The sequence below is a fragment of the Lissotriton helveticus genome, chromosome 3_1, assembly GCF_964261635.1.
Source record: "Lissotriton helveticus chromosome 3_1, aLisHel1.1, whole genome shotgun sequence".
In the NCBI taxonomy this organism is placed as follows: Eukaryota; Metazoa; Chordata; class Amphibia; order Caudata; family Salamandridae; genus Lissotriton; species Lissotriton helveticus.
In genome coordinates, this window is record NC_136061.1 from 244,142,672 (window position 1) to 244,170,321 (window position 27,650).

Consider the following 27,650-nt stretch of genomic DNA (forward strand, 5'->3'; position numbering starts at 1 on the left):
CTTATATTACAAGAAGGAATATATTAAAATTATATTTTAGGAACAGGATTCATCATAATCTTCAAATACAGCCATGAAATGTCCAATGCATTTTGGATGTGTAGTCCTTCATCTGGGCAGAATATCTTACATTCAAATGCAAAATGTGAAACCAAACGGAACAACTGAATAACAATCTTTACAACATGTCATCTCTTTGACTAAACCTGATCAACACTTTGACCCATGTATAGAGTGGTTTTAAAGAGTGCAAAATCACATTAGCCTTGTGAAGCCTATACCCAAAGGAAATATTAAACCAAAATAGTTTTTTAAGCACTGTAAAATGCCTTGTTGTTCTGATGTGGTGGAATGATAGATGAAAAGTAAACAGTAGAAAAATAAACAATAGAAAAAACAGAAGTAAAAAGTGTGATAGGGAAACTTGAGCATTGTACAAACTTAGATGTTGCAGTGCCTAGGACTAATTGTAAAAAAAAGACCATGCAAGTGTAGCAATCTAATTGCTTTTAAAATGTACATATTAAGTTGTGGTGAACCCATGACCAGAGATGGAAAAACATGCAGACTTAAAAAGGAAAAATCAAGTGAGTGCATATCAATGTTGTCTAAATAATAATAGATTTGGCCATGCTTCTTTTTTGTGAAAACTTATCCACAGACTGGGTAGTCTACTGTCTTTTTACTCCTAAGTTCCTCTCGGACAACTATTAATGACTGACTGAAAGGTAGGGGTCAAGTAATACACTTGTGTATGTTAATCAAAAGCAATCAAAACCATGGTGACCTTTTTGAAAGTGTATGAATCATTCTCCAAACTATAGGCTAACTTGGAAGTATATTGTCTGAGACATATAAATTATGCTGTCCATTGCTCCAGGCCATAGGAAAGAAGGCCTACTAGGTCAGCACAACAAACATTTAAATTTTGTTTATGAAAAGATCATCCATCTGTAGTGCAATGAGAATCATATTTAATGTATAGTTCCCTTTCTGTCCATCGGTTCTCTAGCAGCAACCACAAAATGTTGTTTGATGAGATATCAAATTTAACTGAACATTGAACGTTTGTTTATGTATACACCAATGAAGAAGCCAATCCACTCACATCAGAGCGGCTGTCAGAGGATCTTCTGTCAATCTTCTTGCAAGAAGTGCATGCTCCACTGGCCGAAGGGACAACATGGATGGTACCTGATGTGCAAATCGTGACTGTGATTTCCTAATACCGAAAAAGGAAGGAGGCCTTCTGAATGACTTGCTATGGAAGGAAAAATTCAAAATAGTCACCCCGGCCCAGATTCAAATTGCCCAGAATGTTACCTGTAGTTTAAAGTCGGCTCAGAACATTTTCAATTTGCCATGCTTTCCTTAGGTCTTAAAAGTGCCCCACTGATATTAGTAAAAGTGGTTGCTGCAAATGTTTGGAGTTTGCGGATACCAGTTTTCCCCTACGTTGGTGACTGAAAGTTGAAAGAGGGCTCGTAACAGTCAGTTCTCAACCACCTCCAGACCATGGCAAACCTCTTGATATCACTAGAGTTTATGATCATTGTGTGGAAGACACACCTGACTGATTCTCAAAGACTCCCTTTCACTGTAGTCATCTTGGATACAGTGCATTTCAGGGCCTTCCCTCCAATGAAGTGAGTCCAGGACATATAAGCTATGATTCCGATGTTTCAGCTTCAGTCCTGGGTCTCAGTGAGAGTGGCTCTGAGACCTCTTGGTCACCTGCATCCTACTCGCCAACTGTGTCAGATGGCATGTGTGGACTTTGCAGTGGAAACTGAAGACTCAATGGGCTTAGCATCGTTGACTTCCATCAAGATTTTCGAGAAGAATGCAACAGATATGCAGTGGTGACTGCTTTACCACAATTGGACCAGCAGCGGACCCCTTTCCGTACCCCACCCAGAGCTGATGGCGGTGATGGATGTGTGATTGCTGGGTAGGGGAGGTCATTTGAGAGAATGGGCAATTTGAGGACTATGGTCTCTGACTGAAACTCGACAACATCAGCCTGTTTGAGTTTCAGGCCATTCGCCTGGTGTTGAAAGCCTTTCTGAAGTCCATCTCAGGGAGGCTAGTATAGGTTTTCACTGACACCACCACCGCCATGTGGTACTGCAACAAGCAGGACGGAGTTGGGTTTTGTGTCCTGTGCTAAGTGGCTCAACATCTCTTGAGCTGGCTGAAGGGTGAGGGCATCTCCTTGATTGTGAACCACCTGACAGGATTTCGAAGAGCCAGAGTGGATATGCTCAGCTGACGGCACCTGGAGGTTGCACCCCAAGGCAGCACAATACATTTTCCAACTGTGGGAAGAACCCTGGCTTGTTTTTTTTCACCACCGTTGAGAACACATATTGCCAAAACTTTTGTGAGCTGGATTTTCCAAGAAGGCTCCCTCTGGGAAACGCATTTAGGAAACAGTGGACCACTGGCCTCCTATCAGTCTTTCAACCTCTGCCTCGAGTTCTGAAGAAGGTTACGAACGGCCATGGCCATGTCATCTTGCTGGCTCCAGATTGCCCCAGGAGGGTGTGGTACCTTGAACTTCTGAACATGAGCATCTCTACTCTGATCCGGTTTCCACTGCGGGAGGATCTTCTGTTGCAGCAGTAGGGCAGGGTTCTGCACCCAGGCAACAGTTAACTGTATTTTATCTACCTCCTAGGATTGCTTATTTTGCATCTGTCGCCATTATGTTGGTATAATACTTCAACTATATCTGTTCCATACCAGATAATATTTAGCATTGTGTCTGTTGGGAACCATTTTCCCAGCATTCCAGTTACACATCTTTCTGCAGATTCCTCACCTGAATATCCCTTATAGGCTTTGGATTGGGCCAGCAAACATTTTCCCATCATGACTCTCCAGCACTACAAGGTGACTCCCAGTAACTCCAGCCAGTGACCCAGATTCTCAATGTGACATCAGTGAGTTATATAAGGTGACAAACAGCGTGGTAGTGTCAGTTGCTAGGTTTTTAATACCTCATTGAAATGGCCTAGATGTCTTTCTCGGTTTCTCGGCACCAAAATTCTCAAAGAACCTCCGGGTTTGAGCTTTGAACACGGTGCAGCAAGGAGATCCTCAGGATTGTATGTGGTGACTACGGTTAACGGACAGTGGTCATCCTGCACCTCGTACACCCAAAGGGCATCAAGAAGTGGGAGGCAAACTTGTTTTTGGCTAAAGCCCACAGAGAAGTTCCCAAATGGACTCCTTCTCCAAAATGTAATTCTCCCTATAAAATGTTGTACTAATATTTTCACATTAACACTAATAGTGCCCTAGGAAGGAGAAATCCTCTTCTTCGAGGAAACGTTGCTGCTTAAGAGATCTTTTGGTTTCATGATGCCATTTCACCGACACTAGACTCTTCCTCAACATCAGTTTTTTTTCAGGTACCTAAGTAGTTAAGGCCGGAGTTTCCTGGTCTTTCAAGTGACCCTGCAAAAGGAAGGTTTTGGCCTTCCAATTAGCTGTACTGGATGTTTCCATGGAGGCACCGCAAGCCTTTTCACCACTCCCCAAAGAGGTCCGTACCTGCTGCTTTAGCTCACTGACCCAGACGTTGTCTGACACCTTTCTTTCATGGGCTTTAGGCTCCAAGCATAAGGCAAACTTATCCACGGCACTCTCCCCATTGTTTCGGGGCCTTTAGCGGTGCTGACCTCAGTTAATTGTGGCACCAACAGTAAGTAAATAGATGAAAATATCTGTGTGGCAACTGAGAAAGTCCGGTCTAACTGCAATGATGAAACAGCAGGGGAGCCTCTCCATAGGGCTCAAATGCTCTCCCTAGGGCTCAAATGGTCGCCCTTCTAGAGAGGTTTTTAGTTCTGAATCAGATGGTTTGGCTGTAGAGGATAAAGTCTACAGATTCACAGAGGTTTGCGGATCAACTCCTGTCTCTTCATAATTCTGATGCCGACATGTATTTGGATTTACCAAATGCCAGTGGCCTATGTACTTTTCCAATAGGATACATTTTCTACCCTTGCTTTTGGGGAGGTTGTATCTTTCACAGTAGTTGTTAGGAACCTGGCAAAGACACAGGAACTGTTTGTGCCTTCTGCAGTAGTGAAGTTGAACACTGATGGAAATATTGCAATACCCTATAGCGGTCGTCGAGGAGAACATTTTTTGGTTGCACCTGTACACAGGCAGATCACCAGGCAGCATAGACAGTTGCTTTAGACACAGCTAATTACAACTGTGTTTTTTGGGCCTCGTGGCAGTGTTGTAGGGCGACTGGCAAAATTCACTGTACTCAACCTGTCAAAGAACACAAAGTCATTCTCATACCTGGTGAGTAATGGACGTGATGCAGCTAAACAAATACTAAAATCTGGCTTTGACTTTGTGGACACGGTGGCCCAGTCCTTGGGTGTAGCTATCATGGATTTTTAGGGGATGTTCAAGCTAACCTTGCGGACATGCCCTTTGAGGGACAATGCCTTTTTAGAGAGAAAGCAAATTTGAACTTCGAATGCTTCAAGAACAGAGGGCTACAGCCAAAGCCCTGCTCACGGCCTCCCCTGCAACGCAATTCCACCAACAATTTAGCAAATTCTGTGGTTGTTCTGGGGCTGGGCAGTCCTGTTAATGGCTGCTTTCTCAAGCGTTTCAGATGCCTCAAAAAATGTGTTAAGCTTTTCGAAGTTGGCAGCAGATCCAGCCCCCACTGTCCTCTGGGACCATCTTCAAAAAGGAGGAAGGTTCTCCCATTTTGTTACCAATTGATAGGCAATGATGGTGTCCTTTTGGATCTTCCATCTGATCTGCTAGGGCTTTCCCCTTTCTTGTACTAAACTCCCTGTGGGATAACTCCCCTCCTTCAGAGAATGCTTGCCTGTCGATCTTGGAGGCAGAGGTCCTTGCCTTACTAAAAAGGAAAGCCATAGAAAAAGGTGCCTCTCAATGAGGGGTGCACATGATTTTATTTCGGTTACTTCCTGATCCTCTAGAAGGATGTAGGCTATATGCCTCTTCGAGAGCTCTTCCTTTTGTACCTGTTCATCCAGCAAGAACTCTTCAAATGCTATCCTTCGCCCAGGTCCTGTTGGCCTTGAACTGGGGATATTTCATATTCCAACCCTCATCCGCCCACAGGTGCTACTTGAGGCTCACAGAGCACTCCCCACATTTTTATATTACGCGTCTCCCATTCGGAGAGAAAATGCCCCCGTTTTTACAAAGGCACTGGCGGCTGTGGCAGCTGAGCTGGTGGCTATGGCAGCTCTGTTGGTCAAAAATCAATTTGCTGCCATACCTGGATGCCTGACTGCTGACAGCAGAGTCCCTAAAACTTGTCCAGCAACAAAGTGACTCTCCTTCATGACTTGAGCTTTACCATCAGCATCTGAAAGTCCCACTTTTCTCACACACATAGGCTGAATTCTATTGCCACAGTTCTCAACACAGTCCTTTGGGGAGCCCTGTTCTCTTCCACAGAGGATTGCGGCTATTCTGGCAATGATCCCGATGAGTCTGGCGGGAGGTCAGATCCGGTTCTACAGGTGTTTCGGCTCAAGTACAGCTATATCTGATAGAGACTACTAGCCGCAGATTCCTTAACGTAGAATTATCCCCAAGCGTGCGACTGGATCCAGAAAACTTTTCTGCCACAGCATCCCTGCCTGCCGGGGAGACGGCACCACGTGACTCCGCTCTAACATCGTCTGCATCCGTGACGTCAGCGAGGATACATATGTCCCACCCAGGCACGCCTACGTCAGTTTTTTCTCTTTTCCGCGTGCAACGCGGATCCGGATTATGTCCTGCCCTGTTTTCAGGCCTTCTCTTCTTTTTCACGCTTTGGCATTAGTGAACAGTGTATGAATGCCTTCGGGCTTTAAAATGTGTACCTCGTGTGCACGTACTATGTCGGCGATGGACCCTCACTCGATTTGCATGTGGTGCTTGGGTGAGCACCACGACTCGGAAGAGTGCGGCGCCTGCCAGCACCTTAAGCCTAAATCATGGCGGGAGCGCCGGATGAAGTTGCTGTTGGCGCGCTTGTCCAGGTCGGTGTCATCCCAGCGTCCGTCCCCTACTTCAGAAGCAAGGAGCTGCCGGTTTCGTCTGCGACATCGTCTCTTGCCACGACCCCAAGTGCGTGGCTCACCGGCTGGTAGGTCCTTCAGTTTGTCTCCTAGGCCCTGACCTCAATCCGCGGTGGGTGCCAACTTCCCTCGGGACATGCGCCCCTGCTTGTCGCCTTCCTGCCTGCCGCTTCCCGGCGCAGGGGCGTCTAGGGCCCGAATGACAGCCTATGCTGCAGCTCTGTCAGCTTCTTTGGCCCTTCCTCCACCTTCTGAAACGTCCGCGGATCCCTTGCCTTTTTTTTTTTGTTGTTTTTTGCAGAGTTTTATATAGCGCGAACTAGACCCGAACCGAATCGGGTATCTGAGCGCTTTACATAGCACCAGTTACGTTACATGAGGACACACATTCATTTTTTGTTAGGCACAGGGAGATTAAGTGATTTGCCCAGAATCACAGGATGTTTGGCGTCGTTACCGAGACTCGAACCCAGTTCCTCCAGGTCCGAAGTCGAGCGCCCTAGCCGTTAGGCCAACTCCTCTCCCTTGCGCCGGGACTTCCGAAGACTCGCTGGCGCCTCCGGTCCTGGCCCCTGCACTGAAGATTTCGGCTTCAGGTCGTAGGAGGGTGGTGTCGTCGAGGTGCGGTCCTTCGGGGCTCTCCTCTTCAGCGCCTGGCGTCCCTGCCTCGCCGCAAATTCCTACGGGGCTCTCTGTGGCATCGCAGGGGATCTCCGGGACTCCGGGCTTACCCCAGAGTCCCCCTCGGTCCACTGAGAAGATGGCTGCCTCGCCATAGGTCAAGCTGGCGCCGTTTCAGCGCTGGCAGCCTTCCTCCCCGGCTCCGGTGAAGGGCTGGACCTGGGGCGCTTTCCCGAGTTCCTCTCGGTTCTTGGCGCGGGCAGCTGCCCCGTCTGTGGCCGGGCCGTCGCCTTTTCGGCGCCGCTCCTTCACTGTTCCGCCGTCGACCCTGCCCCGAGTGCCCACTCCGACGCTGATCGACATCGACCAGGCGCCGGTGGCTGACTCCACGGAGCCGCCCCAGAGTCGGGTTCTGGATTCATCTCCTGAGGTCCCTTCTTCTCCAGAGGTCTGTCATCTGTTGGTGTGTTTCTCCCCGGAGACAGGGGGCCGTATTGTTGCCTTTTCACTGGCATCTTCCAGGGAAAGCTTCTCGCCGTCCCCATGGCCTAAATCCTCGAACCCTTCTTTCCGTCACTCGCGGCTGGCTTTAACACCGGCCTCTCCACCTTCCCCTGAGGCCCCTCAGGTTCCCCATTCATCTGTGGATCCTCCACTATTCCGGGTCTGGCCACACCCCCTGGACTTGGGGATGGACAGCTCAGTCTGCAGCCGTCGCCCACGGAGGAATTACTTTCCCCTTCCCGGCGCCCTACTGAGGCCAGGGTTGCTTTTGTACGGGCTATTTCCACAGCCACTGGTATTCTGTGGATGGGTGAACCTGTCACTCCTTTTCCAAAGGACAAACTTTTGGAAGTTCTCCACCAGGGCTATGATGGACGGGAGTTGTTCCTTCCTTTTGAAGCGTCACTCCACAATTCTCTTATGGGGGTTTGTGGCCGTCCTGCCACTGGGAATCCAGTGCCTCAGTCGCTCCTGCATAGCCACCGTCCCGCTCCGAAAGACCCCGTCTGTCTTTCTTTCCACCCTTCTACTCAAGGCTCTCTTCTGCGGAATGCCTTTCCACGTTTGCCTGTGCCTCTGTATCGGGAGGCCCGGTGGTTGGATTCATGGGGGCATAATGTCTTCGCTTCTTCGAGCGCGTCCTTGCGGGTGCTTAACACTTTGTGTGTGTTGACCAGGGCTACTTCCAGCCTGTGGGAGTCTGTTGAGTCCCTTCTTTCTCATGTCTCCCATGAGGGTGCCCGTGCTGATCTGCGTGACCATGTGTGGGATCGTAGAGATTTGGCAGAGTTTGTTCTTCATGCGGCCTTGGATGTTGCCGATGCTCTTGGCTGTGCAATGGCTACCTCTGCGGCTCTCCATCGCCATGCTTGGCTACGTGATGCAGTTTTTCCCGAAAATATATTAGAGCGTCTGGTTGATTTGCCCTTTTAAGGGGTCCTTCTGTTTAATACTCATGCAGACTCCGCCATTCAGCGTCTTCTTGCGGGCCTCCATCCTTCTCCTCCTCCTCCTCCTCCTCCTCCACTTCCTCCACCTCCTCCACCTCCTCCACCTCCTCCACCTCCTCCTCCACCTCCTCCTCAGTAGGTCGGTTTGTTGATCCTCTGGGTCTTGGTGGGAGGTGTTATACCACTTGCTCCTGGAATCTGGGGTTGGAGTGACTGTTACACTTTCTGTGTGGTTTGCTGTGCCCTTGGGGTCCCTTGGTTGGCCCGCTTCTTCAGTTGGCTGCTGGTTCATCTCCCCCCCCCACCCTTTTTTGGTAAGAGTATACTATTTGGCTGCTTACTAAGCATTCTGTGGTTTCTCCTGCAGGTTTATAGTATTGTTTTCTCATGTGGGATTTCTCCCCTAAGAGTGGTTCCCATAATTTTCCTGGGACGTGTCATACCCCTTGTGGGATACTTGTAGCTATTGCATAGCTCTGTCTTTCGCTGTGAGGGTGTGGACTCTCCTTGGGTGTTCTTGTCTTTCCTGGTGTCGTTGTATTCCGCTGATGCGGTTTCTTTATCGTTACCTGGGCGTAGCTGGCGCTGCTTCAGTTCTGTTTTTCTAAGTATCTGATGTATAGATTGGATGCCTTCATATGTCATCTTCGGTGCTGTGCTGCGGTGTTTCACCCTCCTGTCCGCCGTTTTGGCCTGGTCCTGTGGTGTTCAGGGGAGATGATTTCCTGGGTTGACGGCTGGGGCCGTCCTACTTGTTCCTCCTCTTATCTTCCGGCTGGTCACACCCTTTTTCATGGTTTGGTTTCTGTCTGGAACGGTTCTCTTCTTGGTGTCATTCGGAATTTCCATTGCCCTTGCCCTTGTTTGCAGCTTGATGTGGTCTGACGCTCGGCTCGGGCGCTGGTCTGCGGTCAGCTGCACCATTTGCTCTGATGGTCTTCGACCGGGGACCTTGACAGGTCCTTGTGCTCCTACCTTTGTTTTCGCTGGGGGTTTCGAAACTACGTCTTTCTTTCCACGTCTGCCTTGTTGCCTGAGGCGTCATTCCTGCCTTGCCCATTAAGTTCAGGCTGTGTCAGGTTCAACTGTCCCTTTCACTGCGTGTGTGCTCCAGTGGGGGGCTTTGTCTCCGTTCTGCCTTTTCTTCTTGGAGTCTTGGGGTGATTCTTCTTCTTCGATATTCCTCTGCCGTTGTCTATTCCTCTGGGCTCCTGGCGGGGGTTCCGGATGCCTAGACAAGGTTTTGGGTGTACTCTCCTCCCTTTGTCTTGTCTTGCTTCTTTGCATGGTGGGGGTTGGCCCGCCCCTCTCATCTCCTCTTCTTAACACATCCCCTGTGGGGCTTTGTGTTCTTCTAAGCTGGTGAGGTTCTCTTCTGCCTGGAGTGAGACTGGGTTTCTCCCTGTCCCTATGACTCGTCCCCTGTGGGACCCTGTATTCTTCCAGACTGAGGGGGTCCTCTCGCAGACCATCCTCCCCATTGGGTATGGCTAGGGTATCTATTCTACGTTAAGGAATCTGTGGCTAGTAGGCTCTATCAGATGTACGAGTTACTTACCTTGGGTAACGATGTATCTGGTAGAGACAATTCTAGCTGCAGATTCCTTTACAACCCGCCCTTCCTCCCCGTTTCTGCAAGGACCCTTCTCGGTGTTCTGCACTCGCCTGACTCAGGGCGGCTGTCCTCTGCGTGTGCCCTTTTCTTATCCGTCCCTGGGGGATGCTCGCCTTGTTGTTGCCCCATTCCTTCCTTTCTTATGACTGGGTACTTCTGCTCCCCTGCACCTTGGTCTCCAATGTGGGGTTCGCTCGTGCTCTGCTTCCTTGTGTGGCTTGCACTTCTGACTTTCGCAGTCCTTGGGGTTGAGGTCCCTTGGCTGGGTTTCGACCCTCAGTTCTTTTAGGAGATCCTTCCTGCTGGTGTTGTCTGGGGTGAAATGTCGTTGCTCTTCTGTTCTGGCCCTGGAACCCAGCTTTGTTCTGGGTGATGGTTGCAGACTTCGTCTGTCGCACATTTTTTCATATGCTTCCTGCCCCCGGGGAGGCTGTTGTATTTGTCTGCAGGCTTGCTTTCAGTAGATGCACTCTCTTCTTTCTTTCCGTGTCTTGGTGCCTTAGTGCCTGGCACTTTTCTGGATGGTGCTGTTCCTCACCATTCGTTTCTTTCCCTTCTGTTTAGCTGGGTTTTTGCACACTGTTCCAGTATTTTCCCAGTTTTGTTTGTGATGGCTCCGCATTGCGGCGCAGAAAAAGTTCTCAGAAGAAAACTGACATAGGCACGCCGGGGTGGTACTTATGTATCTTCGCTGACAACGCGGACGACGTCAGGGCGGAGTCACGTGGTGCCGTCCCCCTGGCGCGCAGGGATGCTGTGGCAGAAAAGTTTTCCGGATCCAGTCTCACGCCTGGTGATAATTCTACGTTAAGGAATCTGCAGCTAGAATCATCTCTACCAGGTACATCATTACCGATGGTAAGTAACTCGTACTTCACTCGGTGTACCAAGACTTGCACTTATGAATGAACTCTCCCACCTCCTGAGAGGTTGCCCTTTCACCCCCACAAACTGAGGCTATGATTTCATGGATGCCTCCTCACTTGGCTGAGGTGTTAATCTGGGCAACATAATGGCACAGTTGCCTGTATTCAATGTTGATGCAGCTTCTGCATCAACATTGCTCAAGCTGCATGCAGTCCACTTGGCCTGTAGGCATTTCTGCCTTCCATCCTAGGAAGCATTTTCCAGATTTGTTTGGAAGACGACACCACCATCCATTCTATCAATAGGTAGGACAGTGTATGGTCTGGGACCCTACTTTGAAAAATGTGTCATCTGGTGAAGTGGATGCAATAGCGAGGAATTTTTCCAGCATTGGCTTACCTGCCCCTTAGCAGGTCCATTACCTATCTCTGTTGGACCGCAAGTGGGAATTATACCCCGAAGTAATGGAGGCAATCTTCTCTAGATTGGGATTTCCATTCTTTGATCTCTTCCCAAAGACTTAGCACAGGAAGTCTGTTTGGCTTCGGACCATACACTTCCTTTAAATAGGGTACCTACAGGTTCAACTAGTCTCATAGCCTGCGTTATGCATTTGAGCCAATCCCTCTTCTCTCAAAAGCCCGTTGGAAGTTTGTAAAGATAAAGCACATTTGATTATGATCTGCCTTGACTGAACAAGGAGGATCTGCTAGACCGATATGTTGGCTCGCAGCACTTAGCCAGCGCTTCCTCTCCCTTGCAGCCAGATCTGCTCTTGTATCAGGTGGTCAGGTCCTCCACCCCAATCCTCAGCTGATGCAGCTGTTTGCACAGATATGGAGTGATGCCAGCTTAGAACCCTTTTGCCTTCCTTCCTGATAAGGTTGCACACTTCATCTTAGCGGCCCAGAAGCCTGTCACCAAATCAATTTACATGGGCAACTAAAACAGATTGGTGCATTGATGTGAGTTGGAAGGTATCAATTATTTTAAATTTCCAGATATCTTGAGGTATGTATTGTCCCTTGCACTGCAAGGTCTGGCAGTGGCTATGAAGCTACCCATCCGCTCTGTCTACCTTTATGTGCCTTTCTGATGAAACGCCCCTATTCAAGTCACTGGTACATTTCCTAAAAGGTTTACTTTACTTTCTCCCTGTTCCCTCCATTTATTGTGGCTCAGTTGGACTTTTATCTTGTTTTCACTTTCTTGATGACATCTCCATTCGAACCAATGCACATTTGTGCTGTTCAGATTCTACCTCTGTTTGTTGTGGCTATTAATTCTGATGGAAGGGTCTTAGCACTTCAAGTCCTTTCAGTTCACCCACCCTTCAAAATGTTCCGTTAAGTTGGATCTCCTAACCTCCTCTTTTGGCCTTTCACATGGCCCATGTATCACACTTCCAACCTTCTTCCTTTGTAAGCATTCAACCAAGGAGGAGGTACGCCTGCACTAACTATGATCCCAGGAGTGAGTTATCCTACTACATTGACCGCACACAACAGGACAGAGAATATTATCAGCTTGTTGTTTGCGTCCCTGTTGCCAAGAAAGACCAGGTCGGTGACCAAACTTATTGACTAATTTCACCATTTGATGTTGGGTCATCCTTTATATCAAAATCTGGTCTGACCTGGCCAAGAAAGACCCTCTTGGGTTTATGGCTATCTGCCATCAGCTCATGCAAGTGGAGTGTCGGTTATCAACATCAAACATGCAATTATGTGGTCAATCTTGCATATTTACGCAAGGTTTGTACTGACTCACATCCATTTCATGCAGTGATGGGAACACTGCCCTGGTTGTGTTGCATGATTTCTTTGGTTAACGAGTACTTTCCAGTCTCACCTCTCGGAGAGGTACTACTTAGGGACTCATTCATAAGGTGTGGAATCCTCAGCAAAATGTATTCATAAGAAGAAAGTTAATGACCTTTGGTAGAAATATTTCTGTTGGAGAAATAAACGTCTTGCATATTCCCAAACACCCTCTCTCCTTCTCAATGAGCAAGTGCTACATTGAACAAGAATCCAGGTTATACAAAAGTGTTTTGTGCTGTAATTCTTGTTGATGTGGCATTCTGTTCCTCCGCACACCTCCGTGAGGAGTAAAGGCAATTTCAGAAACTGATGCTAGAATGCAAATTGGTGTACAAAATGTTGCATCTGTAAACTGTGTTCAGGCTGAAGCCATTGCTGGGGGGAACAAAAGTCTGGCAGATCATTCTGAAGCCCTGAGAAAGTAGTCACCTGGAGAGGAATCTGGTGGAAGGGGATAATTTCACCAGAAATATTGTTATTGAAGATAAGCAACCTTTTCTTCTCTCTCTCCATCCTACCATAGTTGAGGGGAGCTTAAGTACCCTCTTTTCCACAGCATTTCTATGGAGTTGGTGTGCACACGTTTCGCATGAAAACCGGTGTTTGTCATGGAGCAACATTTAAGTGAGCACAATGTTTTTATTTGAAGCGGCATAAATGCTAATCTGTTTCATTAGTGCAGATATCAGATCTCGAACAAGGTCTTTCTGTAACGTTCTACCTCCTAGTTGCTCTTAATTACATGCACTGCAGAAGTTGAAACATTTCCTACAAGTTGAGCTGAAAGTATGAGGCGGTTTGCACATAAAAAATATATTTTTCAGCAGATTCTGTACAAACAGCAAGAACTTGGGTCAAACAAACCCACTCATTTTAAACCCTAATGCAGACTTCCTCTTCTTCCTCTGTTAAGAGGTCTTGTTCTAGGTACCTTTTGGTACTAATTGTATGCATTGGAATAGAAATGTTTAAAGTGCAGAAATGAGTCATAGATAATAAATGTCAAGGTATGTCACGTATATTAACATCATACAAACTGTAGTAGGCCAATGAGGTACCACAGAGAATTGCAGTAATCATTTAAAATATAGGTAAAACCTCAAGCATATTTTGTTCAATAGTATAGAATGTAAAGTAACTTTGTTTTGCCTTGTAAAGGACTTTAATAGGTTTTCTTTTGGTCTTTATTTTGCATGACAACCTACTTGCATAGTGTGGTGTAAAAGCCCTTTGTGCACCATCCAGCTAGGGCTTCCTTATTATACCTTTGCTGTATACTCTGAATTTCTTTACTTTCCTTTTCAATCTTACAATTATTTTTCAGTCAGTCAAATTATTTATTCAGATTATATTATTCATAGAATTCAAATACACAAAGTATACATTAGTAGCGAACACAAAAGACAGTCATTACATTAAAAATGACCACAAACATACAGCAGCCAGGTACATAATTTTACCATGCTAACCATACAAAATATAAAATGAATCATCATCTTATTAAAATGTATCAATTTACATGACCAGCCCATTTTGTTGCAGAACTAATAGCTCAGTACAGTCAAGAACAGCATTGGTTTATGGCTACCTTACCTTTTCAGTAACTTAGGGCCCATTTCAAGTAGTTGGGGAAATTGCAGGAGTATCTTCAGAAAAGTCGATTCTGCCATAGCATGACCTTTTGAAGAACCCCACAACTCTACTCTATGTAGCTCTGCTGATGTGATAAGCGTCTTAGAACATTTCAGGGTCCGACTACTTGCTCTATCCCCTGTATCCCTACTGACTTTTAGCCGGGTTCCTTTCAACCGCGGTCCATGCATGTAACAGCGGTGGGGTGGTGTGGCCGGGTGGTGGTGGGGGATTTCGAGGGACAATGCTGAGGGAAAATTAAATAAATTATTAATTTTACCTCAGCATCATCCATTGGAATCCCCCGCCCCACCGCTGTTACCTTCACGGGCCACGGCTGGTTCCTCCTATAAGGGACAACGTCTCAAAATATTTGAAATGTATCTTGGCACATGCTCCTACATACTCCCTCCACCTACAAAATGCATATTGGTCCAAATTTTAATGTTTTTTCTTAGGTATAGTCTACCCTTTTTTTTATTCAGTTTTTCTTTTCAATCTAAAATGGCCGATGTTTTGGGCAGATCTAGGCTGAATTCAGCAGTGCACTAGACCAATTTACAATATCCATTCAGACATTTAGTGCACAAACTATGGCTACTCAACAGTGATGAATACATTTGTATTGGCCTATTGTTGCTGCATTACTGTCTCTTTGCCCGACCCCTCAGTCTTGTGCTTTTCATATTGCTAAGTTAACCAGCTTAATGACCCGTTAGTTTTTTTGGCACTGTAGCATATAGGTGTATTGAATAGAATCATTTTCTTAAGAAGGTTACAATGGTGCAGCCACGGCCCTTAAATTCGGAAGCATGGTGGAAATGCTTTATATGTTAAAAGATGTTATCTAACTAGAACAATGATAATGCATTCGCTAAACATGACAATTTCAAATTACTTTTATTATTGCTAGGAAAGAATGCATTCTGTGATTTAATGTTTTTTTTACAAAAATGGCTAATAAAAATAACTTCTGTGTACTTTTAGCTTTGTCTCGTGTCAGATATTGTTTACGTGTATTCAATCACAATAGAATATCATTCTAAAAGAAACCTTTTGCTTAATTCTTACTATATTTATTAATTCGTTGAGTTTAGTGAGTTCACGGATTCCAAAATGTTATAATTGGATCTTTAAAGGTAATTGCCTTCTAATTTAAAAAAAAAAACTATTTTATGTTGTAGCCAGAAATAGTAGAATTGATGTCACCCACCCAATCCCTTAAGCATTCATTACATAACTGCTTTGTGTGTAAGGTTTTTATTAGTAGAAGTAGAAAATCACAGAAGTACCATTATCAAAAGTGAATCTGTTTCATTTTTGTTTTTCTGTTACATTTTAACCTGTAATTGATTGTATCAGTCAACATTGTGTTGTTGTTGTTGCTGTGTGTAGTTGGTGCTGTGACTTGTTTGTACCCATCTCTGTTCTGTAGGCAACTTTGCACTCTCTACTGAAAAAAGCTACCATAAAAGAAAAAAAGGAAAACAAAAAATCAGTAAGTTTGCAGAACTTTTTATAAGCCATTTCTTTCTAAGCAACAACCGAAAAAGAAAGAAAACCTCTTGCTGTGCATTCCAAACATCTTCACCTGAGTCTGTTAGATCTTCACTATTCAATCATTCTACTAATTCTGGCACAAAAAAGCTTTCATTTCAATTAACAATCTGGAACAATATTTTGCTTTATACATTCTGCTTTTGACTTGGAAAAATGCCATATTTTCATAAACTTTTCTGCTTGGTCTTTGAATAATCTATTATCTTTCCTAATTTTGGTGGAAAAGGGGGAGTAGGTGAATGCTGGTTGTAATTATTTTCTAGATTCTTTTCAGATATAGACTAATATTTAGGCATTTCTAACCCATTCTATATAGTAGTTTTGCATCATGTACTCTAGTTTATCTTCAAAACATTTTGCCTACTTGCTCTAAAGCAAAGTCTGGTGTAATATAATTGCACTTTTTGTACAAAATTGAGCCACAAAGGTAAGTATTGTTTTGCTGATATTCACTGAAGTAAGCCCTATTTGTTTTAATGACTGTGATCTCCAGTTAGTTTATTCAGACGAAGGTTTTAAGAGAGAATAATAAATGTTCATAAGAATGTTCTTTAGTTTCTGTATGGGATTTGCGACTGGTTTCGTTTGCAGAGCAACTAGCTTCTTATTCGGCCCCAGATTTTTATAGCAGGGAATATAACAAGAGAAGTAAAAGGCTAGATAGGCTTGAATTTGAGTATGCATCTAGATGCTGTAATCTGCAAAATTTAAGATGTGTTATAGATAATGGGGAGTTTAAACAAATAAAAATAGGGTGTCTGGGTCAACATTCTCTGTTACATTTCTTTAGGTTTCTCACACTGTTACTACGTGATGCATTTGTTATTCCATGCTTTCATTAAATTTGAGATCTTCATCCTTATAGTTGTGCTACATTCCAAATTAGTACTTTTAAAGAACCGTTCCTGTATGAAAACAGTGAAGAAACTAATCAGTTACTTCACCTGGGTGAATAGGGATGTGTTCAGCCTCAAAGTCTGAAATCCAACTGGGTGGGCTAGCTTTATGGTCTGAGGTTGACAATACGAGTACCACTAAGCTGGTTATTGGTAACATGTGTTACCAGCGTTTTATTATCAAAATTACCTTAGTAGCTACCTTAACCTCTCATTTCACTGTGAAATTAGTTTTTATATCACAGTATTTTGTGCACCTAAACATGTTAAAAAAAAATATCTATATGTATAGACATAGATATATATATTTATATATACATACAGACATGTATATATGTACAGACCTGTATATCTGTTTATATATATAACATTTAGCATTGTGTTTCCATAGGAAAGTGATGCTTGTTGACTGGTTTGTGCATAGAAAGTTTCTGGGTGATCCATCAAGCGGGAACAGGAAAAATGGGTGGGGGAGGGTCCCAAAACGCGTTTTTCTGATTAATTTTCCCATATGAACTTTAGACGCAGCTAAAGCCCAAACTGCTGAAAGAATTTACCGAATTTAGCAAAAAGTTAGGTCTTGAGCCGGAGAGAGGGCTTTCTTGTGTTTTAGTGTAACTCCTTTCAGACGTTTTGTAAAAATGAAGGTTACAAGGTTACAAAAAATATATATATCTCGCCACAGATGATCTGTGGAGCCAATCAATTTCTCCCAGAGATTTGATTGGCTGCCACCACCTCATCCAGGAAGTGGTGGCAGCCTTCTGAGTACAGAGTCCTAAAGAAATGTAAAAAGAAAAAGACATAAAGGGACAGGGTAGGGATACCTGACCCCACCCTAGGCCTGGTGGTGGTGTCCCAGAGGGATCCCACCTCGTGCCAAAAATTTTATTTTTTTAAATGTTGCTGTGAATTCACTGAGGATCCACAAATCCATGGCATTTTTTTTAAATAATACAGACTCCTGCATCTTTACCCCCCTTACCACGTGAGTGCCTCTCCCCCGCAAAGCCTCCCTGGGGACCCCATCCCACTGGGGCCGATATCTTAAAGAGGAGGGGCATCATGGGGCTGACATTTCATTCAAGGGAAGGGGTGCCACGTGCCCCCCTCATTGGGCCAAAAGAGACCCTGGAGGCAATATCCCCCGGGGCCAATAACTCAATTAAAGGGGAGGGGGCAGCATGTTCCACCTCCTTGAGCCATGCTATGGCCCTGGGGACCCCATTCCCTGGGGAGACTCAGTGACCGTGTCCCGGGTTCCCGAATCCCCGGGACACCTTTTGTTTTCCTGGCCACGAGTGCAGGCAGGGACAATTTCCCCACAGGTCGTGAGCACAAAGCTGCTCCTGTCTGGTGGGAGAACAAAACATTTCCCTGCCCGTGCTCTCTGGCAGGCAAATGCTTTGATTATCCCTACCCCGAGGGAGGAAAACAAAACTATTCTCCCAGGGTTTGAGCAATGCGGCTCATGCTTCACCTACGATGAGTACAAGCAGGGGAGCTTGCGGGTGCCATGGGCCTTCCCCTGCAACCCCAACATGGTGGGACTAGCTGTGGCGTTCCCCGATGGGGAATTCTCATTCTTTCTTTCTCTCTTTCTACTTCTCTCCCTGCCTTTGTCTCTCTCCCTCTCCTTCTCTCTCTCTACCACTCTTGCTCCTCCTGCAGGTCCCTTGAAGGGACAGGGACATCACCAAATTTTTAATGTAGGAGTGGGGGGACCTTTGTGGAGATATCTGCAATAACCCCCTCCCCACCCCGTAACACTGGAATCAAGAACAAAAGTCTCCTGGGTCACTGAAACTATGTCCTGAGAATAGCTTACTATATTTTTAAGAGGTGTTTCCCAGGCTGGATCTTTTGCTCTACAGCTGGGATTGCCTTGCGACCTAGATGCTGGTTGTATGGTTGCATTTTATTTGTTGCAGATGTATCGCATAAAATTCAAGTCCTTGATGATTATTTTTACCACTGCATGTGAAGGGGTGTAAAGTGTTAAAAGGTAGACACAGACATTCTTGTTTTATTTTTTATCATAAGAAAACCAAATGTATCTCTATTTATTTTCACATTTTTCACCCCTAATTATAGTAACAACAAGCATTGGCAATGCTGATGGGTCTCGCCTTTGGGACCTTATAAGTGTTTATCCATGCAGCACATTATCCTGGGTGTTGTGCCGCCAGGGTTTGCAGAGCGATACAATTGACTACACACTGGGTCATGCAATGTGATCAGTGTGATTCAGGAATACATGCTTGCCTCAAGAAATATTTATGGACACATTCTAAGATTTTTTAACACTCAGACAGGAACACAAATGGCTCGATGTAAGTCAACAGTACTATAACTTTCTGTTTGCGACTGTATCACTAGAGTATTGAACAGCCTATGAAAAAAAGCTGTGAAGTACTTTTCACTGGCGGAGACATCACATCCCTCCTCACCCAGGCCTCTGTTCACCAGGCACCCTTCCCCAGAGTTTTCCATTCAATACACTGCTCGCACCATTTACCAGCAAGCCCCAGACCCCACCCTCTCTCCCAGCCCCCTGGGTCATAGGATCTCTGGACATAGCAACAAAAAACAAAATGCTCCCATTTGCCAGTTAGAGGGGGAATATTGAATAAGCAGGGATGGCGTTGGCGTCACTTAATCTCAGAGCACATAACGAGAAAAAAAATCAACCTGACCTTGTATAAAGTAACCTACGGATCATTGGAGTTCACATTATTTATTAAAGAAAATTCTCTCAGTCCCTGGGGAGCTGCTGTGAATGTGCTTTCAAATTAGGGCTCTGATAGGAAGAGTAGGATGACAGGAAGTGGCAGTGGGGGGTGCATGCTGTGATATGTGAGGAGGCTTCCATGTGCGAGGTCCAGTGGAAATAATGAATGAACAGGGGCGGCATCGGCATCACTTCATCTCACCGCACCTAAACATAAAAAATGTCCCTGATCTTGTGTAATATAACCAGCGCTTTTGTAAAACGCGTCAGTACCTTGGGTTAGTTGAGTTTGTGTGCTATATAAATGCTCCCAAAAGTTAATCTGACATAGTATAATGTAACTAGCGCTCATGTAAAGCACTCCCAAACACCTTTGCGTAGCTGACGTTCACATTATATAAACAAGTGTCAGAGAGTTTCCTACGCTTTGCCCTCACCTATCCTGCAAGGTCGGGCTGCTGAAGGTTTGCTGACCGAGGCTCACTTAAGCAGCAAGCAGCGAAGCAAAGGGTTTGGGGGAAATCCTCGCACTTCGAAGTCAGAGAAAATTTAAGAGGCGATTTCAAAAAAAGCATCTGACATTTCATCTCGGTATTTAAATGGGATGGGGATGATTAAGTGATGGGTGCCGAAGCTAAACAACCGAAGACCGAGAAACAGTGACATGAGCAGTAGCCAATGAAAAAAAATAGTCCCCCAAATAAACACATAAACACAGAAGCGTAATGTTAGCAGTAATTGGCCGGTGTTCTGTGGGAGGAAACAAAACACAACAAGCATTGGAAATCCAATCGGTCTCGGATTTATTTGAGTTAGAGCTAATGGCATTGTAAATGGCAATGTCTTTTAGCCATGTGTTATGGAGTGCATGCATGTGGTGTCATGTGGAATTATGTGGGTTGATTGGAATTGTAGCAATGGTGGCATGCTGCGCTTTAGATGAATAGGTTTAAAAGTAAAGTGCACCATACTGCAATTGCTACAATAGTTAATTGTGGATGTGTTAACAATTGATGTGTGCACTGATGGCTGGTGGTGTGTGTGCCTGTAGAAATTGTGCACTGATGGCTGCTGGTGTGTGTGCCTGGTGGAAGCGTGCACTGCCGGATGGAGGTGTGTGTGCCCGGTGGACGCGTGCACTGACGGCTGGTGGTGTGTGTGCCTGGTAAAAGCGTGTCCAGACGGCTTGTGGTGTGTGTGCCTGGTGAAGGCGTGCACTGACTTCTGGTGGTGTGTTCCTGGTGAAAGCGTGCACTAACGACTGGTGTGTGTGCCTGGTGAAAGCGTGCACTGACGTCTGGTGGTGTGTGCCTGGTGGAAGCCTGCACTGACGGCTGGTGGTGTTTGTGCCCGGTGAAAGCGTGCACTGACAGTGTGGTTGTGTGTGTGGTTGCGTGTGTGTGGTTGCGTGTGTGTGGTTGCGTGTGGCGGTGAGTGTGTGGCGGTGAGTGTGTGGCGGTGAGTGTGTGGCGGTGAGTGTGTGGCGGTGAGTGTGTGGCGGTGAGTGTGTGGCGGTGAGTGTGTGGCGGTGAGTGTGTGGCGGTGAGTGTGTGGCGGTGAGTGTGTGGCGGTGAGTGTGTGGCGGTGAGTGTGTGGCGGTGAGTGTGTGGCGGTGAGTGTGTGGCGGTGAGTGTGTGGCGGTGAGTGTGTGGCGGTGAGTGTGTGGCGGTGAGTGTGTGGCGGTGAGTGTGTGGCGGTGAGTGTGTGGCGGTGAGTGTGTGGCGGTGAGTGTGTGGCGGTGAGTGTGTGGCGGTGAGTGTGTGGCGGTGAGTGTGTGGCGGTGAGTGTGTGGCGGTGAGTGTGTGGCGGTGAGTGTGTGGCGGTGTGTGTGTGGCGGTGAGTGTGTGGCGGTGGTGGTGTGTGTGTGGCGGTGGTGGTGTGTGTGTGGCGGTGGTGGTGTGTGTGTGGCGGTGGTGGTGTGTGTGTGGCGGTGGTGGTGTGTGTGTGTGGCGGTGGTGGTGTGTGTGTGTGGCGGTGGTGGTGTGTGTGTGTGGCGGTGGTGGTGTGTGTGTGTGGCGGTGGTGGTGTGTGGCGGTGGTGGTGTGTGGCGGTGGTGTGTGTGTAGCGGTGGTGGTGTGTGTGTAGCGGTGGTGGTGTGTGTGTAGCGGTGGTGGTGTGTGTGTAGCGGTGGTGAAGTTTGTGTGGCGGTGGTGGTGTGTGTGTGGCGGTGGTGGTGTGTGTGTGGCGGTGGTGGTGTGTGTGTGTGGCGGTGGTGGTGTGTGTGTGTGGCGGTGGTGGTGTGTGTGTGTGGCGGTGGTGGTGTGTGTGTGTGGCGGTGGTGGTGTGTGTGTGTGGCGGTGTGTGTGTGTGTGTGGCGGTGTGTGTGTGTGTGTGTGTGTGTGTGTGTGGTGGTGGGTGTGTGTGTGTGTGTGTGTGCCGGGTGTGTTGTGTGTGTGTGTGCGTGCGGTGGGCTTAGTTCGAGTTTTTGTACCCTGCACACTCACACACTGCCCCTACACACACACACACTGCTCACCCTGCACACTCACACAATTGCTCACCCTGCACACACACACTGCTCACCCTGCACACTCACATACTGTTCACCCTGTTCACCCTGCGCACACTCACATAATGTTCACCCTGCGCACTCTCACATAATGTTCACCCTGCGCACACTCACAATGTTCACCCTGCGCCCACTCACAATGTTCACCCTGCGCACACTCACCCTGCGCACACTCACAATGTTCACCCTGCGCACTCACAATGTTCACCCTGCGCACTCACAATGTTCACCCTGCACACTCACACTGCTCACCCTGCACACACTGAGATTGCACCAGACGCCCTGCCTAAAACTTTACCAACAGACCCTTAAATCTAAAATATTGTTTAAAAAACTAAAACAAGCACAGGCACCTGTCTGAAGAACGACGACAAATGGTTTTGAAATTCAGAAGCAATTCTAAGGGACGATCCTTCTCCCGATACTCAGACACAAAGAGCCCGGGAGCATGCGCAGCTGAAGAGTCCCGATAATCACAAAGCTAGATTGAAGGCAATAAACCGAGAAGAAGGATCAGCTGACTGGTTTAGGTAAATAAAGGGACCTCAATGTAATGGAACTGTGTCCAACAAATCGAAAGGTAAATATCTTTGCAGGAAATAAAACAAATACCTGTGGATTTATACTCCCAATGTTTAATCAAATACCTGCACTGAGCCCAAAATATTTTTATCAAGTTGACAATGGCCCATTAATTGAGGTTTTTCTTAAATTTTGATTTAAAAACATAAAGCAAATCAGAATAAAATACTTTGCTTGTTTTGCAAAGGATATGCCTCTTTTACTGAGCCTCCTGTGCGAAAGCGCGTAGCGTGCACTGAACTGCCAAGACGGACACGTAAGTCAGTACATAGTGCCTAATAAGATTGCGGCATCGCTGGTTTAGCAGACAGCGCTAACTACAAATAGAACGCGTGCGCAGCCAGACAACCAATCACAAGACTCCTAGTCAGCAGGAAGGCTGGATCTGTCGTTGCTGTGGAGATGAATAAACAACTATCAGCTGGAAACTGCTCAACGCGTGCGAAGTGATCGGAGAGATAGGGCAGATCACTAGTTTTGTTCATAATTTATTTTGGTTTTTGTGAGCCGGGAGAATTGTGCCTCATCATGTCCAGCGGAACGACAACCATGGTGGCGAAAGCGAAGAAACCGAGTATCCTTGTGACCGTGTAAGTGAGCAGGGCAGGAAGCCCCCGTGCAGGCGGATAGGGGTGGGAACGTGGTGTGACTGTGACAGATAACTAAAGGACTACTACTAACCCGGGCACACTGAGCGATCGTCCTGCATTGTTGCAATGTCCGACGTGCTGCAGACTTTTCTCAGTTTGTGTAGTTGCTGTCTACCCACTTCTGTGATGCCACACTGCAACAAGAATTGTCGGCGTTGCCAATTTCTTAAGTTACTTCAGATGTGAAATTAGGGAGCAGAGCTCACGTGACATTTTAATTAATGGAGGATCTGGCTGAATACACGTCTAGCGATCGAAAGCGATTGCGAACTACAACAAAAAAAAAAGCCCGCGAGTGGTGCGTGCGCGCCACTGCGAGCATATGTTTTGAATTATTACGGCTGTCAAGCCGCGATAATTCAAAACATATGGCCTCTGGTGCGCGTAACAGACACCAATAGGCCATAAGCAGAGCTATGCGACCGCCCATGGCCTATAGCGTGTTCTATTAAAAAACAGCACGCACGCCAAGGCCAATGGAAATGGACCTTGGAAATAACATGCACAAATGCGTGTAATTTCCAAGGTGCATTTTCAATTCCCCTCGGAAAAGGACTCGCTGCGCGACACTGCTACACAGTGTACGGCAGGCCCAAGCCCTAAAGGAGGGACAAAGTGGAAGGATTACCTATTAGTAAGCAAGCATTTTTGAACAACAATCGAAGGGATGAATAAAAAGGCAATGGGCGACTGTAAGCCCACAGAGTAAATACAGCATTTCTCGAAGAGGCATTACATGCTCTGCCTAGGCTCGATTTAAAAACTCTGTTAAAAGAGAGAGACATGCAGTTCCAAAATGCTTTATTAAATATTTTTCAAGTACTTATTGAAATATACATTTGACTAATATTATTGGGGATTTCTGGAGAAAGATGATAGATCTGCTTTATATCAGGGTTGGGGAGGATTTGATTCAGCTGAATTCTGCAGAATTGCATTAAAATTCAACGACATTCTGTGGCCTTCAACAATGGGGTAGAATGTGATATGGTGATATTTTCTTAGTGCAAAATGCTCCCTCGCGTGCAATAATGGATGCAGTATGCCTTTTGCACTAAGAAAATAGTGCAGTCATGTACCCCTCTGTGCCTTTACGTACTCTGCAGCGATTACTGCAAAGTTCCTAAGGGCACCACTGCCGAGTGGTATGCAATGGTTCCTATACTTTAGAAACCACTGCATGTCACTCTGCAGTGCATACCCCTTGGCAACCTTACATACTGTGCAGTAATCACAGCAGAGTCTGTAAGGGCGGCAAGATGTATGCACTGCAGTGGTTTCTAAAATGAGGCTCCAAGAGGGAGCAGTCCCTCTATGTTTAAAAAGCACTGCAGATTATACTGTAATCTGCAGTGGATTTTAAACATTCAGGGTCTGCTTCCTATTCCAGCCCTCTTTAGAAACGTAGGGCCAGATGTATCAACAGGTTTTACCCTTCTGTGTCTGTGGGAAAATGTGTTCATACATATGGCCCGTAGTTTCTAATATATATATATATATATATATATATATATATATATATATATATATATATATATATATATGTGTGTGTGTGTATATATATATATATATGTGTGTGTGTGTGTGTATATATATATATATATATATATATATATATATATATATATATAGGTATATATATATATAGGTATATATAGTTAGGATAGTTATAGTTAGGATTGTTTTCCATAGGAAATCCGCAACATTCTATTGGGAATAACTTTGGCGCCGGTGGACGAATCTTCGCGAATTTCTCAAAGAAGATGGCCCGCTCCGCTACTTCCCTGAAAGTTTGGGGGGGATTTGTCAAGCGGGGGCCGAGATAAAAGGGGGGGTCCCAAAACGTGTTTTCCCCATGTTAATTTCCATAGGGCGGTTGGACTCACTTTTAGCCCGAACGGCTGAATGGATTCCCACCAAACTTGGCAAAATTGTAGGGACTGGTAGCCCGATGTGCCTTTGCTATGTCTCAAGATATGTGCTCCTGAGGATTTTGAGTAATTTAGGTTCAAAAAAATATATATATCTATATGCGCGCCCCGGTACGCGCACCGGGGCGCGCACCCGGCGCGCAACGAGAATACACGAGCGGAAAACTGATTGGCTCTCGGGTGTCTGTCAACATTCCAAACAGTCCGGAGCGGCCGCCATCTTGTGTCTCGGTAGGATCGAGACACAAGAGGTGGCAAAAACAAAGGGGGAAATGACCATAAGGGGGCAGGGTAGACCCCCCCTGACCCCTAGGTTTGATGTGGGGGCTATAAAAAGGCCCCGCGGGGTAAAAAAAAATACATCGATTTTCGCGGGCGAAGCGCCCGGTACGCGCACCGGGGAGCGTACCGGGGAGCATACCATGGGTCTGCATGATTAAATAAATATATTTTTTAAGAACACAGCTCTTTGATGAGAATTGGAGGTAGTTCTGAAAGAACTTTTTTTTTCTTTTTTTACAACAAAAACAGGGAATGGGAAACTGCTCAACAGGAGCAAAAAAACAAAACAAAATTAGGGCTGGAAACGGCAGCGATGGTTATCCAATGCTCGAACCATGAGCAGAACACCTTGTTCCCCATAGCAAAGTAACTTATCGCAATATCTGCATTTAATAACGCCTTTATTAAAAGCAGGCTGGATGTTGGGAATCTGCTCTTGTGATTGCTCCCTCCCTGATGCAGTTTGTCCTCCGGTTGAAGTAGATGCCCCATCACTGGGAGCCTCTCGTGCCAGAGCCCTGACACTTTCCCTGGCAAAATTCTGGGGGTGCCTCCTCTCCACATAATCAGAAGCATCCCCTATGGGGAGATGCTCAGAATTAGGCGCATTTGTAGCACAGATGATCAGTGTACAAGAGCACAGTCAGCTAGCAAACAACGTTTTCTAGCCAGGGGGTACACAGAGAGTCTAATAGACACAGCTATCCGTAAAGCCAATGCCCTGTCCCGCAAGGAGACCTTGATTCATAAAAAAGCACAGATATCCCCTGAAAGTAAGGTACACCAACCAAGAAGACTCATTTGGACCTACAATAGGCAACACGGGGCACTTAGGAAGATAGTGAACAAACATTGGAATATGATCAGATTTGACCCAGTGATTGGGGAACTCATGCCTAAGAAACCTGCGATCACTTTCAGGAAAGCATACCCCATGCAGGATGCTTTGGTAAAATCAAGCCCTGAGGTGATCCCTCCTAAAAATTGGATGGCTGCAAGTAAAGGCTTTAGAAAATGTTCTAGTTGCAAAGCCTGCTTGCATGGTATCAACAAAACAGAGTTCCTGACCACATTTTCCACGGTGCCGCGTAAAATTAATAAACAACTCACATGTAAGAGCGAGTACGTGGTTTATGTGTTGGAGTGTCCATGTGGCCTGCAATATATTGGGAGCACCAAGTTGCAGGTCCACAAGAGGATACTCCAACACATTTATTTATTTTATTTATTTATTGACATTTATAAAGCGCGGTGAATACCCGTGGGCGTCTCGGCGCTAATTAAGGGCATAGATCAGCAAACTGGGGTAATGAAGATATACAAGGCTATTGGTCAAATAACCACGTCTTTAGCTGTTTGCGAAATATGAACAGGGAGGGACTTGCCCGGATATGTGCAGGGCCATCAATACGAATGATGCCCGTACCCAGTTGCCAGGCATTTTAAGGAGTACCACAACAACAACAGTGGACTCCTCAGGTATTATGCCATAGATATGGTTGGTCCATTGAGGAGGGGCGGCAACAGGGAAGGTATCTTGAGGACTCTGGAAACAAGATACATTCTAGAGATGGACAGCAAAACTCCTCGTGGCCTTAACTCCACAGAGGATTTTTATACTCGTCTTTAGTGAGCTTAATGATAATTTGTCTAGTTTCTCCAATCATTCATAAAATAATGCTTAATATAGAAGGTTTTTCAATGATACGAACCATAATAATCTTTTGTATTTCTTCACCGTTTCAACTATTTATGTATTAACAGCAAGGTTGACCGGTTGCATATGTAGCATTAGAACATTTCCGGTTCCGTTAATGTTAGGAGTTTGTATTCACAAGATATGTATCACCTATCACATATTGGTTTCCACTGTAATTGGTATGATGTGTGCACATATAATTTCATTTTTCATCAAATTGTACGAGTAGTTGGCTGTCTGGGTTCCTTGTTAGGAAAAGATTTGTGGACTTGAGCCCAACTTGGTAGATAGAAGGTTGGGTGGTTTGGGTAGTTGTTAACACCAGGGAAATAACTTATTATGGTTAACATAAATATCAAATATAGGAGACATGATTCCATAGCTTGCAGTACATAAAAAACTTAAATGTTAAGGTAATTATGTATTTTGATACACAATATCCCGTGTTGAGGTGTGCTAAATTGGATGAGATTTAATAATGGTTTTTAAAATGATGAAATTATTTATTAGCTTTTATCGATATATTTTCTTATAAAGTATAGATTTGCACCATGCATTAACAATTTTCAAAAGAGTATATGTATTTATTCAGCAATTGATTGAAAATGTACAGGCATTACCCCACGACTGCACTTTATCTTGTGTTTTCTATGTCCATTGATGCAAGATACACCCCTTATTGCAATGTCAGCCAATGAAATGTACTGTTTTTTATGCA

General features: G+C 45.7%; 1 protein-coding gene across 8 annotated transcripts in view; it reads left to right on the forward strand.

The window, feature by feature from the left end:
- NF1 (neurofibromin 1) overlaps positions 1-27,650 on the forward strand; it is a 2,143,703-nt gene that overhangs the window by 1,156,434 nt on the left and 959,619 nt on the right. For 5 of the 8 annotated variants that reach the window (XM_078679713.1, XM_078679719.1, XM_078679717.1 and 2 more), the window contains exon 30: positions 15,528-15,590. The exons of the other annotated variants lie outside the window; for them this stretch is intronic. In XM_078679713.1, the coding sequence (XP_078535839.1) occupies positions 15,528-15,590 (63 nt within the window). The remainder of the gene's footprint in view (positions 1-15,527; positions 15,591-27,650) is intronic. 8 annotated transcript variants of the gene reach the window in all.